The sequence below is a fragment of the Aristolochia californica genome, unplaced genomic scaffold (assembly GCF_029961685.1).
Source record: "Aristolochia californica isolate CCGP_79_NKW_82.1479 unplaced genomic scaffold, dmAriCali1.0.hap1 SCAF_9, whole genome shotgun sequence".
Lineage (NCBI taxonomy): Eukaryota > Viridiplantae > Streptophyta > Magnoliopsida > Piperales > Aristolochiaceae > Aristolochia > Aristolochia californica.
Window position 1 is genome coordinate 28341214 of NW_027182290.1, and position 13951 is coordinate 28355164.

General features: G+C 38.9%; 1 protein-coding gene across 1 annotated transcript; it reads left to right on the forward strand.

The window, feature by feature from the left end:
* The first annotated feature begins 495 nt into the window (after positions 1-495).
* On the forward strand, positions 496-13488 carry LOC137941660 (uncharacterized). The gene is made up of 4 exons (XM_068787162.1): positions 496-1126; positions 2474-2587; positions 7282-7473; positions 13058-13488. The coding sequence occupies exons 1-4, from the start codon at positions 641-643 to the stop codon at positions 13295-13297; spliced, it is 1032 nt and encodes a 343-aa protein (XP_068643263.1). The 5' UTR covers positions 496-640; the 3' UTR covers positions 13298-13488.
* Positions 13489-13951: the final 463 nt, after the last annotated feature.

A 13951-nucleotide genomic window follows, 5' to 3' on the forward strand; every position in this document is an offset into this window, starting at 1 on the left:
CAATTGCTATAATTAATTAAACCATTAGGTTTATTTATTATATTTTCTTATGTTATTTTTAATTTTTTTATTAATTTTATATAATTTATTGTAGTCACACGTAATTATTGTTTTAATTTATATAATAAACTATAATCATTTATCTAGAAAAGGACACTGAAATCTGTTTTCCAAGCACTAACACTGGAATCTGTTTTCCAGCCACTTCAACTGGCCTGGACTAACACCCAAACATGACTTGAAGTGGAAACAATTCATCTCACTTCAATTCAATTTTCCACTTCGTTTCCACTTCATTGTGGACTAACCCCCCCTCAATTTTTCACATTAATTCAATTCATTGTGGACCCAAGCCCCCTTAATATATAAATGGACTTGAACTTGGATACCCACTTGCTCCATAGATCATTAGTCTCAGCCCAAATCTTTCTTTCTATGAGCGGATATTATTAGCCAAAGGTAGTATTAACGTGACCATTTCTTAGGCGGAAAAGAGTTCCGCAAGCAAACTCGAGATCAACTGGCGCTCATAGAAGATCAAGTTCGATTGCAAACCCGGCCCTCCGATTTTTGGTTCTTCAGTCTTCATCCGGACGTGATCCGACTTCCGAGCCCTCAGGTTGGAGTTTAGATCAGAGCCATGGTGGCCATCTCCCTCTACAGGGGAAAGCTCCACCGGATTCCGCCAGATGTTCCCAAGCGATGGCTAATGCCGACGCGTCAAATCTCTCTCCGAGATTTTAAACTCCTCATTTACAAGCGAGCAAAAGCCCTCACTCGTTCAGCTAATATCATCGAAAAAGAAAAACAGGAGGAAACCGTCGGACAGAAGGACCTTAACTCGCAACCTAATATAGGCTCCTCCGTCGTTCCTGACAGCGCCACTACTGCTGCCACAGCGAACAGGATTAATTATTTGTCCGGTGAACGCAGAGGTGCCGCTGCATCCACTGAAGAGGGTCCTCCCGAGGCCAGAGAAACTGAGGGGTCTATTACATCCCAAGTGGAAAAAACCAATTCTCCGCATGAAAGGACGGATCAGGAGGCCGGAGATGGTGCCCAAAGTGGGTCGAAAGATTTATCAGTGGAGAAGGCAGCCGCATCCCTCGACTCCCAATTGACGGAGGTCAGATATACGATGCTTCAAACAATATAATTTTTTTATTATGCATGTAATTTTGATTTATTTTTCGACCTTCACTCTGTCAAGAATCAGCATGTTTATTTTATGGCTGGCGAGAGCAACATTGATTTTGTCTGGGGGCTAAATGAACGGGAAGAAAAACAGGAAAAAAGGGGAAAGGAAACACATATTTAGGATCATGCATAATTGAAGGAAATAGCAGCCAATAGGGAAGGAGACCTGCGAACATGTTTTTCAAAATTCTTTGTTGCACGCAAATACACTAACTTGCAATCAAGATTTATTTTCAACTCAACTGCTTTTGCAACAGATATGTCTTTTTAGTTCCAATCTAGAAATTCAGAACAGAAGAGTAGAATTTCGTGCATTCAGGAAGGTAAAGCATTTCGTACACTGCCCGGGTAACAATAAATAGAAAAAAAAGAACTGACTTTAAAGAAGTTATTCTGTTTTGCAAGGTGGAGCTTCTGGCCACCTACTTAAGCTAACAACACATTTCACTAGTCTCATGTTTTAAACCATCCTTACAGGTTTTATTAATTGGGACCTACTTTAAGAACCACCTTCTCTATTCATCCTCTAGTTGCCTTCCATGGTTCCTTGAAGCTGAATCTTGATGTAAGTCCATGTGGCAACCAAGGGGAGCCAAGTATGGTGATGCTATTAATATCATGATAAAGATCTATTGTCTTGTAGTGTGTTCTCTTGGTATTGCCGAATCAACTGAGTCATAGCTACCTGTTTGTTCCATGGCTTTAGATTCATCAAGCTTTGTTTGGCAAGCTTCTTCTGTTGAAGGGGATTTAAATTTGGTACTAGGGTGGTATACCCACAATCCCATTGCCCTATCACCCATAAGAATTGAACCAAAGGTCTCATATTAAGAACCCATCTATGAGGCCTTTATGACTACCTTTTCTTTTTTTGGGAATCCAGTGAGGCCTTTGCATTTCTCTGTCACAGTGGCTGCCTATCTCTGGTTTCACTGACTTGCAACTTTCTGGCATTTGAGGCACCTAAACAAGATTGCTTGGTGCCTGCAGGTGCCTTCACGATATCATTTTGTAGTTTTCCAGTTAGTTTCTTTTATTTTTGTTTTGTCTTTGATGGTAGTCGTGTGCGCCTCTGCTGTATTCTTTTTTAAAACTGTAAAACATCTCAATATTCATGAACAATTATTTTCAGTGGACTCCAGCGTGTTCAACTTATTTGAATGTTACTTCATCCTCTCTTTCATCCCTTCCGTTAATTTTTAAAGCAGTGTATTTTCTATTGTGGATAATTTTCATAACACATCCTGAGACAACTTTATTTCTGTTGTTACCGTAGGTAAAAGCTGGAGTGGATGCTGCCAGTAACAAAGATAAAAGAAAAAGGGAGATAGAGGAGAAATTACAAACATTAAATGAAAGGAAGCATCAACTGGTTCAAGTACTCAGGCAGGTATACCACCTTTCTTTGATATATCAGAAATGAGGTTTGCATCATGTCTCGTTTCTTTTTATCTCTAGCAAAAATCTTTTTCTGTTCTTGTTTTTTTTTGGATGGCAGCCACATAATTTAGTCAAGTAACTTGCCCAACTGACTAAATGGTGGGGAGAGGGGTTGGCAAAAAAATAAAAGTTTCCCATGGGCTTCAGCACACCTGTCAGGGTTGATGATTCATCATGCAGAAATCTATTAGCCATGTACTATCATCAATTTTGATAAATAACTCCTCTTAAGAGGGAGGCAATAGAAGGTGGGGTAAAAAGAATGTTGATTTTCAGGACTCCATGAATTTAGGTAATGGACGAAAATGGAGATAAACCCATTGAGAGAAAACTGGAGGAGAGAGGTTATGGACTTGATTCCTAACCCTCCCCCTGATGCTCTATTTATAGATTTATGAAACTACTGCATTATAATAATACCCCTGAACTTAGGGTTTAAGGTTTAGGGTTTTAACCCCGCAACTTTAACTTAATTACATCAATTCCATCTCTATGAGATGACTCTTTATTTACCATCCTGCCATCTTGTATGTAGGCCTATGAGCCTATCTTCTATATCTCTTGGATGCATGAGTTTTCCTTGGTCTTATGGGTTTGGGCCCATCTTCTAATACACTTGAATATGTGAGCTTTCCTTGGTCGTGTGGGTTTGGGCCCTATCTTCCAACACTTTCCCTCAAGCTGGGGGTGAGAGAACAACATGAACTCCCAGCTTGCTGCAAATGATATATAGAATTTTTTTTGTATAATGTGGCAGATCTTCCAACAAAGATGAACAAGAAAACTGTCTTCTCTAGAAGCCCAATCCTTTTATTTTCTCACCAAGTCCTAGCACTGTGCCTAAGGTTTTTTAGCTGCCCCTTTTGCATTCCTGATATGACTTTTGTATACTTCACCCTGTACGTGTCTTTGAACTCAATTTTGTTACTAGATTGTGTGAAATTGCTTGATAACATATGCTGCAACAACCTTTCTAAGTCTTTATCATCCTTGATTCCTTGTTTTCTCAACTTCAAACTTACCTTACTGCTTGACCGTGGTGGCATCATAAACTGGGAACGCATTGTGGGCATCATCATAATCTGGAAATGAATTGATTGCAGTGTTTCAAGTATCTTCATCATTACCATCTGGATTGTCAAGCAAAACTTGTGCCAGAAACTGAACATGAAATGGTTTTTTATTTTCTTTTTTTTTTTTTTTTTTGAAAAGGTAGAAGTTTGTTAAGGAGGAGGTTACAAGCAGACAAAGCCAATCGACACCTAGCAAAACAACCTCCAAAGGAACAGAAAAACTAAGTTAACAACAATATTGGACTGTAAGTGACCCATTGTATCATGGTGAGGCGCTAATGTATTAGCGGGAAGCACATGATTCCATGAAATCTGCAAAGAAGTTAATCTTCATGAAAAAAGTAAGATGAAAGAAGGTTGAAGAGAGAGAATGAGAAAGAGAGAGAAAGTGGAGAAGAGAAATTTGAGAAAGAAACTGAGATGGGGGACCTGGACATCCCCCAGCTTCTATTTATAGCTTAGGGTTGAGTGGGTTGAGTACAATTTACAACATTGCCTCTAATTTAAGTGAAAACCTTAATTCTCTATATCTCCCATTCTACATGTCCCCTTTACATGAAGTTTGGTCCATAGACATAGTTTGACATGTAGAATAAGATTACATCAAGAAATATAAATAACAACAAGGTAGAATGACCAAAATGCTCCTATTCTTGTTTTTCAACACTTCAATTTGGATGAATTGATGATCAAATCTCCATGCACAACAGTTCTTCCCCTTTGCCCAATAAATCACTTCTTTTGAGTCTCCTTCCACATTCTCCAGGTTAAATCAATATCTCTTTAGATATTGAGGCCATGAAGCATTAGTAAACTTCTGCCATGGTTAAATCAGTCTCACTCAAGCAACCCTAGAAAGATAGCAGCACGTGGCTCTAATTGTCATAGACTACCCCCTGGCCTGAGTGGCCATGGGTACCAAATGAGCTTGCCTGCAGGGGGAGGGGTCCAGGCCGCTAATGTCTTGGGGTGATGCTTGCCACAGGATGCTATTGTTTGCCTATTCTCTCTGATGAGGGGACCTGGAAATTTCTCAAAGTCTTGCACCAGATTGGACCATTGAAGGATCGTGTGAACTGATTTTTCTGTGATGCCCTCAACTGAACTACACTTTGCTGCAAATTCAAATACCATTTAGTACACTGGGATGAGGTCTGTTTGCACAAAAGAAATGGGAGGTTAGGCATTAGGCAAATTGAAGCCCTTAACCAATCTTTTCTTATGAAGTGGTTGTGGAGATTTTAAGTAGAGAAGAGTAATCTTTGTATGAAGTATAACATACCTGTTGATGCCTTCTTCCCTTGTGCAATCAGAAATGCCACTGTTTCTGGGCTATGCACATTGATAAACAGCTAGGTTGACACATATTCTACCCTGCTTAAATTTGGTGTAAGATCTGGATCCAGAGATTCTGGAATCATTCTTTGTTAATGAATTTATCCACCAATCAAAAAAGAAATATTTGGTTCAGCAATCAGTCAATTGTGATGGAATTCTCAGGCGTTTACAGATTGGGAAAAGACCCTGGTAGTATGGTGGATCAAGTTTATAGCTCCTCTGATGGAGGAAGATGCGGGAATCTCAATCTAAGGAGATCCTATTTGATCATAAGATGGCCCAAGCTGACCACCTTATTAGTAAATTAAAGACCTATTACATTCGAGGGAGGAGTGAAGATAAAACCCATCTGGACAGCAGAGAGTTCTGGGTTCTTTACAATCACCTAGTGCTATGAGCTGATTGCTAAGAGTCAACAGGAATCCCCTTGCACCCTGACCCTGGAAGATCATCCTAACAAAGGCCAAAATCTTCTTGTGGTGCTTGTTAAATAGGATGGTCCTCACCTGTTATCATTTGCAAAGAAGGGGTATGGACCCATTCAGTACCCTGTGCATGTTCTGTAGCAGTGAAGAAGAGAGAATTGATTTTCTTTCCATTGCTTGTGTGCAAGGGAATTTTGGAACTCATTTGTAAGAAGATTTGGTTGCAACTCCGTATATCAGCTACTCTCTCATAACGCATTATCAGCTGTTTATACAGTCAGCTTCCTAAGATGGGGATGCTTTTATAGTGTATCACTCCTCCTGCTACTCCTTGGTATCTTTGGCTAGGATTGAACATGAAATCTTGAATCGGTTCGCTCCTTTCTCTAGAAGTAGGTGTGCAAACAAAAAAGCCTTGCCAAGAGGGAGTGGAGGAGCTGGTCGAGCATAGAAGGCTCAATCTGATTTGTTCAGGCTTGGATAATACATGCTAGGTTGATAACAATGAATGGTGTATATTCATTTCCTATGGTAGTTCTTCAATGGCTGATTCCACTATTGGAAAGAATTATTCCCCATGGAAAAATGAATTGGGAGAGAGGGTTCCTAACTTAGCTAGTAATTTTGGGATAGGCCTTGGTATTAGCGTAGGTGCTTAGGCATGGGCTTTCACCGCAGATCATCCATGTGTAGTGGGAGTTAGAAAAAAGGGATCACACGTGAGGGGGAGTGTTGGAAAGAATTATCTAAGATCTTAGATTTATTAGTTGGGAGAGAGTGTCCCTAACTTAGCTATTCATTTTGGGATGGGCCTTGGATCCAATTTCTAATATCCACGTTGTACATCAAAGTAGTGTTTGTGATTGCTTACTTGGTACATACAATATAAGACAGGTGGGATGGTTTGGGACCAAATCTTGCTTCTTTAAATGGGCCAAGGATGGGTTTAGACATTTATCCTTCATGTAAGGGCGTGCAGTGGGGGACACGTATGGATTTATTTGTGTGTTAGGTCAGGTTAGATGTTGCACTAATACTCTGCTGGGGCACAAAACATGAATTCAAATTGCTTAAGCAGCACATACAGCCATTAACTTTATTTTTATTTATTTATTTATTTATTTTTTGAGAAAAACTTAAAGCCATTAACTAACTGGTTATGGCACAAAAAAGAGGAAAGACCTGACCTTAAAATTTACAAGCAAAAGATGAATAGAAAGTTGATCTCCACGAAGGTAATACAGATCTAGGAGAGGAGGAAAATCAAAGAAATTCCCTTTGGGTCGGATCTTATTGCTCTAATACCATGTAATATCTTGAGATCTGATAAGATTAGAAGAAGAGCTGGAGAGAGAAGATAGAAGAGACAAGGAGTAGCAGTTCTGCAACTGCTGTCAAAAGAGGCACTCTTGTTAGATGCTGCCCACGACCTATATGCTTGTTTTATTAATCACTTAAAATGAAGTGTTACAAAAGACTAAAATGCCCTTCTTGCTTCTATGCAAGAAAAACATATAGCAACTACAGCCTAAGCATACAAAAGGGCAGAAAACATCGGCCACTCAACTTATTCCTACTAGCAAGAGGGTATGCCCCCATACACATAGTGTAATTACCATTTGCTCCTGTACTTTCGAACAATGCTTTTTACCAATTTGTTGATTGGATAGCTTATACATGCCCATATTGGGCTTTGGAACATTGATGTCTACATTCTTGTGCATAATAAGTTTGACTCCTTTCTTCATGATATTATTGATTACTGCTCAGTGGATATTATGTGGTTGTTGACCTAAATGCCTGAACAGATTTTGAAAGCAGAGGAGGAACTGAAGAAACGGAGTAACATTGTGACATCAGGCATCCGGGATATAGAAGGAGGAGAGTCAGAAGACTTTGGTAATACACATACACGCCATGTGCAGCATATGCATAGTACATCTCCTTCTGCTGCTTCTCCTCTCGGGAGGCCATCATTTAGCCCTCTGCAACATAATACAGTATGTCTACCAATCTTTGTAACTGTTTTGCTTTTAGCCAGTTCACAATAGATGCTTAATTATCAAAATGTTATTTTTTTAGTTTTTTCTTTTTCCTGGATTATAACGGCAGTGACATATATAACATGAATTTGTCAATGTGATTCTGTTTAAAATTTTGTGGTGAAGTATGTATGTACTTACCATCCGAATTGGACTGATTCAGTCCAATGCAGGTGATCTTTGTAAAATGAAGGATCTATATGCATGTTGCATGTACAAAAGAATGAAGGATAGTTTAAAACTGAATATTTTCTTACTGTTTAAATAAAATCCCTGTGATAACAAGTTGTCTCTTCATATCCTTAAATGACTAAAGATTATTATTTTTATATCTGATCCTGGGGTTTTGGGATGCTTTAGTGGGAAGATGCTATTGCAATTAAATGATCAAGGCAGTAGATCATCGAGAGTATTTTAAGATTTTGCTATATACAGTTCTTACCATCATTGATAATTGTGATTGTTATTTATCTAATATATAAGATCTAAACATATTTTAACCATTTTGGGGGGAAAATGAGTATCCTTTCTGTCATTCTTGATCTATTTTGGACTTAGCTGATTCTGACCTCCTATAATTCTTGATTTTTATCGGATGTCTCCAAAGAGACTGATATCTTTGAGTGGTGCTCAATATAGAGTTTTACTCGTGGTTAATATTTTTTTTCTTGTGAATAATGAGAAAGTTTCATTAAAACAGAGAAAAAACTGATATAAAGAGGCTCTAGAGGAGACCAAGAACAGCAAATTAAAAAACAAAAAATGATACGGTCAGTATTCATAAAAAAGGAAGGAGTGATCCTGTAAAGAAACATTGTGATATGCCAACACATCTGCCATAGAGTTTTCATGTTGACCTCTATGAAGCCAAAGAACTTGAAGAATCTGACAAATTCTCTGTCTCATCATATATATGGTGAAACCACTAGTGGGGATTTTTTTGGCCCCTATATCTTCTATCCTACGTATCCCCTTTACATGAAATTTGGTCCATAGACATAGTTTGACATGTAGAATAAGATTACATCAAGAAATGTAAATAACAACAAGGTAAAATGTCCAAAATATTCCTATTCTTGTTTTTCAGCACTCCCCCTCAAGTTGAAGAGTATATGTCGAACAATCCCAGTTTGTCGCAGAAATTCAGGAATTCATGTTTTCCTAGTGCTTTAGTTAGGATATCGCCGAGTTGATCACTAGACCAAACATATGGAGTAGTTACTTCTTTCCTCATTACTGCATCTCGAATGAAGTGACAATCTACCTTTATGTCTTGTTCTTTCATGAAAGACTGGATTGTTTGCAATGAAGATTGCCTCCTACTTATCATAATATATAGTCATAGGCAAATCTCCTGGACAACATATTTTATCCACATTAGCTCATTGACAATATGGGCCATTGCTCTATATTCAGCTTCTGCACTAGACTGAGCAACAACATTCTACTTTTTACTTTTCCAATTGACTAGATTTCTTTGCAGAAATACATAGTATCCAGTGGTTGATTTTTTGTCAAGCTTGGAGCTTGCATAATCAGCATCAAAGAAAGCTTTAATCCTCAAGTGATTATTAGGTTTGAAAAGGAGACTTTTCTTGGTGCTCCCTTTAGATATCTCAAGATTCTTTGTGCACTCTCTAGGTGAATCTTACGTGGATGCTCTATGAACTGGCTACACTCATTGCAAATGAAATATTTGGTCACGCAATTGTAGCATTGATGGGTTTTCCTACTAGCCTCCGATACATTGTTTTATCTTTTAGTTCTTGACTTTGATCATCATGAAGATTAAGTCCTACCTCCATAGGTGTATCTGTAGGTAGGGGTGGCATTGAACCGAGCCGGTTCGCGAGCAGCTCGGTTCAATTCGGTTATTTGGTTCGAGATCCAGATCAATCTCGTTTAAGTTAACAAGCCGAGCTCAAGCGAACCATGGTTCGGTTCAGAAGCTCGCGAGCTGGCTCGTTAACTTAATGAGGGCCCGAGCCGGCTAGTTTCATTCTTCGGAACCGGGGAATCGGGATAGATGGGTGAGTGAGCGAAAATGGGGATTTTGTGGGGGATTTTATCTTCCTATTCTTTGTTCTTCCTCTTTGATTTCTTCCTCCGATCTTCATTCTTTTATTCTTTATCTTCTGTTTTTTTTTTCTTTGCTGACGTACTAGTGATTTTTTTTTCATTTTTACTCTCCCTATGCTTTCGCTGCCGTCTGGACGGAAGATCCGCTGTCGTCCCAAAAGATATGACCTTACCAAAGTCTCCGCCTCTGGCAATTGATCGAATGACCATTGAGGATGTAGCAGTGGCAAAAATGGAGGAGACCTCTGCTTCTCTCATCCCCTCTTGTTGGGGGTTTTCCGCCTCTCTTTTTCGACTCTATGCAAACAAAATAGAGGGGAGATTTGCCTATGTAAGTAAGAAATATAGATTTTCCAGTGCTCCCTTCGATGAAAATCGTTCCTTCAAACCCCCTAATTCTTAACTTTCAGAGAATGAACGGTCCCCCTTGTGTGCCCACTTGTTCCTTCTCGTGACGATTCGGTAGCAAATTGAGAGAAGAGAAAATGGAAGAAACACTCGCAATCATACTCTGCTTTTCACTAATCGTTAAAAAAAGAAAGAAATTTTTTGACTAATCGAATGCTCGCCAGTGTAGATATATTTAATCCATTCCGTGTAAAATTAGAGAATGATGATGGGGGAGGGGAGTGCAAGTAGAGAAGAGAACAATAGGACGTAGAAAAGGTAATTGCAGTGTCTTGGGAAAAGGAAGAGACGTTATTCTAAAGTTTTATTATTTTAAAAGTGTCTTGGTAAGAGAGAAAGGAGATTCCATTCTCAAACAATGTGAATTTTTATACCATTATTTCCCTTAGATATATCACACAGATAGCGAACTGGGTTCATTCGAAGATGGTTCAACCAGCTGGACTGGTATGTAATTTATAATGTTAAATAAGTATTGATTTATCAACACTTCCTGTTCAATTGATATAAATAGTTATCGCTAGCTCAAGTGTGCCATGAATAATGATTTTGACATATTTTATGCAAAGTTTTAAATGTAGATTGGAGCTCGAACTTGGCTCGAGCTGGAACTCGGTTAAAATTATTGGGCTTGTGCTCGATTACAATTTTAGGCTCGAGGCTGGGCTGGGCTGGAGCTTGAGTTCGAAATATTTAAATGAAGCCCAGCTCGAACATAGGCTGGTTCGAGCTCAGCTCTACTCGATGCCACCCCTATCTGTAGGTTTAGTCATCGGCAAGCCATATTCTTGAAGCATATCAGTAAGATATTTCTTTTGAGTCAATGTTGTTCCTTGCTTCTCGCTACCTCAATACCTAGAAAATATTTCAATTGTCCTAGATCCTTAGTTTGGAAATGATTTGCCAACCGGGATTTAATTGTTTCAATACCTATTTGCACTCCCAGATAGCATGATATCATCTACATATACTAGTAAGATAATAATTCTTGATTGTCGTTTCAGAATAAATAATGAGTGATCACAGGCTTCTACTAAATCCCACGGATATAATAGCACTTGTCTAAAATTTTTAAACCAAGCTCGCAGACTCTGTTTTAAGCCATAAAGAGCCTTCTTTAATTAACATACCTTATGTGTCTCCCCCTAAACAACATACCCTGGAGGTTGCTCCATATAGACTTCTTCCTCAAGGTCACCATATAAGAAGGTGTTTTTAATATCTAGCTGGAATAGAGACTAGCTATGATGGATTGCAACAGAAATAAGTATATGAAAAGAGGACAAACGAGCAACCGGAGAAAAAGTCTAAAAAACATCCACCTCAAATGTCTGTGTATACCCTTTGGCAACAAGTCGAGCCTTATACCGTTCAACTGATCCATCCGAGTTATATTTAATAGTATAGACCCATCGACACCTAACTACAACAACACCTGGAGGTAAGTCACATAACTCCTAAGTCCCTCTATTTGTTAATGCTTCCATCTCAACATACATGACATTCTTCCAATGAGGTTGCAACAAGGCCTCCTGCACTGAAGAAGGAATGGTGCAAGTGGAGATGGACAATGCGAACTTACGATAGTTATCAGACAAGGAATCTCAGGAGACAATGAGATAAAGGATGACGGGTACATTTACAAATACCTTTCCGAAGGGCAATAGGAAGGTGCAAATCACTTACCTCTGGATCAAGAGACGATGAAGAGTCATGGTCGGATTTGAGGAGGTGGTCTAGATCAGAATGAGGTGGTTGCTGTTGGCACTGGTATACATGCTGTGGTCTTTCAATAGGAGTATCTCATGAAGTTGGAGCACATTCATCAAATGGAAGAGGAATAACCGGAGTAGGTATAGAGGGTTCAGATGGAACCGACTTAGATATAGAAAATTCAAAAAAAAAACATCCTCAAAGAAGGTAACATCAACAGTAACAAATGTTTTTCTCATAGATGGACAATAACATTTGTACCATTTCTGTGTTCGAGAATACCCCAGAAAGACAGACTAGATAGACCATGGAGACAACTTATCCTTTGATTGATAAAAAATGTTAAGGATAGTCCTACATATTTATTAGTTGGCAAAAGAGGTTTCCTTAGTGGCTAGTTATTTTGGGATCGATCCTTGGACCCAATTTAACATGGTATCAGAGCAAGGTTCTCATATGTGGACATCCACCAAAATTATCCACGTGCCACCACGTTAGGGCCTCCACCCAAATTATCCACGTGCCTACATGTGTGGGGGAGTGTTAAGGATAGTCTTACATATTTATTAGTTGGCAGAAGAGGTTTCCTAAGTGGCTAGTCATTTTGGGATAGGGCCTTGGACCCAATTTAACAAAAAATATGTGCAAAACATACACACCCAAAGACTTGAGGTGATACTAGAAACTTAGGTGCAGTAGGTAAAACAATCTGCATAAGAATTTTGCCATCAAGAGTAGAAGACGAATTCTATTTATCAGAAAGCATGCAGTAAGAACAACATCACCCCAACAAGTCATAGGTACATTCATGTGAATCAACATAGTGCAAGCTAAATCAAGCAAATGATGATTCTTGCATTCAACAACTCCATTGTGTTGTGGAATGAACACACAAGAAGTTTGATGAATGATTCCTTGTGACTGATAGAAAGAGCCAAATTTACGATTCATAAAATTAAGATCATTGTCTGTATGAAAGATATGGACCAAAGTTGCAAACTGATTCTTTATGTTTGTGTTTCTTTGGCATGTAAATTTGGGTTGTATTTCCTGTACTAAAAACTTTCTCTCTTTTGGTGAGACTCTTAAACTGTAGTTTTATTGTAATGTGTACATGTAAGTTATGGTAGTGTGTGGTTTAGGGTTTAGTTGTGTGGGACCCTGGAAATCAAGGGTTACTCTATTTTGTTGTAGTTTCAGAACATTAGAAAAACAAGAGTTACTCTATTTCATTGCAGTTCCAGAATACTAGGAAAACAAGGCTGGCTCTATTTTATTGTAGTTTCAAATATTTGCTGCTTGGTTCTTCTTTTCCCTGATTAGCAAAGGTGTGCACTTGCAGGTCCCATACATTGGTCGAGCAGGTTATTTCAACCCTGGTCAAGCTCAGTCGTCTTCAAATGCAATCATGAATATCATGGCTAGTCCATCACGCTTTGCTCCACCTCAAGGTCCTGGAAATCTTGCTATTCTATCTGTTTCTGGCACTCATTTTGTTGCCTCCTCCCCGTCCCCCGCAGCATCCGGAGGGACTTCTACCACATTTAGAGATGGCCGTTTAACCAGTCCTTCGTGGAACTAGTGAAAGTTCCTTACTGATCTTCGAAATGGCAGTATCTGGTGTGTGAAACATGACTCAGAAGAAATGAGGATGATAGGAGATGCCTTCAACTCAATCTTATGAATGTAGGTGATACAATCAAAATCCTCTGTAAATTAACGTTAAATGGATGTCATATTGAAGTGTAAATCTGGCTCGTCCTATTTCTTCCTTACCCTGTTTATTGCCTCTGTTGCGTGCCTCTTTATTACAAGTGGTCCTTTTGGTGAGTGCTGAAGGAAGGCAACGCTTACTACAAGTGGCTGCTTCAATCTCCGAGGGTGACTGTTGTTGCCATCACTTTAGTTTTTGGTCGAGGCAAAGGCTCGCTAGCAAAGCAAAAGATACTGTTGTGCCTAGAAAATACGAAATAATGAACCGGTCCTTTCGGTTTTTAAATTGAAAGCAAATTTGTTTGATCAAGATATATAAATTAAACAGATTTGCAGTCGAAATGATCAAGCACAAAGCTCTCTATAGTACGAAAGCGTGTGATATTGGCACCTGACACTTCCAGATCCAAGAATGGGGAATCTGCTGCTTCAGATCCAAGAACAAGAGAAATAACTTGTCTTTGTCATGCAACTTCTCCATGTTGATCATTTCCTTCATGAATTATAATCCGAGTAGAAAAAT

Bases quoted from the DNA above. Each gene is read 5' to 3' on its own strand.
- LOC137941660 (XM_068787162.1), top strand. From the start codon at position 641: ATGGTGGCCATCTCCCTCTACAGGGGAAAGCTCCACCGGATTCCGCCA. The intron at 1,127-2,473 runs GTCAGATATACG...TTGTTACCGTAG, and splicing joins TCGACTCCCAATTGACGGAG to GTAAAAGCTGGAGTGGATGC. The intron at 2,588-7,281 runs GTATACCACCTT...ATGCCTGAACAG, and splicing joins TGGTTCAAGTACTCAGGCAG to ATTTTGAAAGCAGAGGAGGA.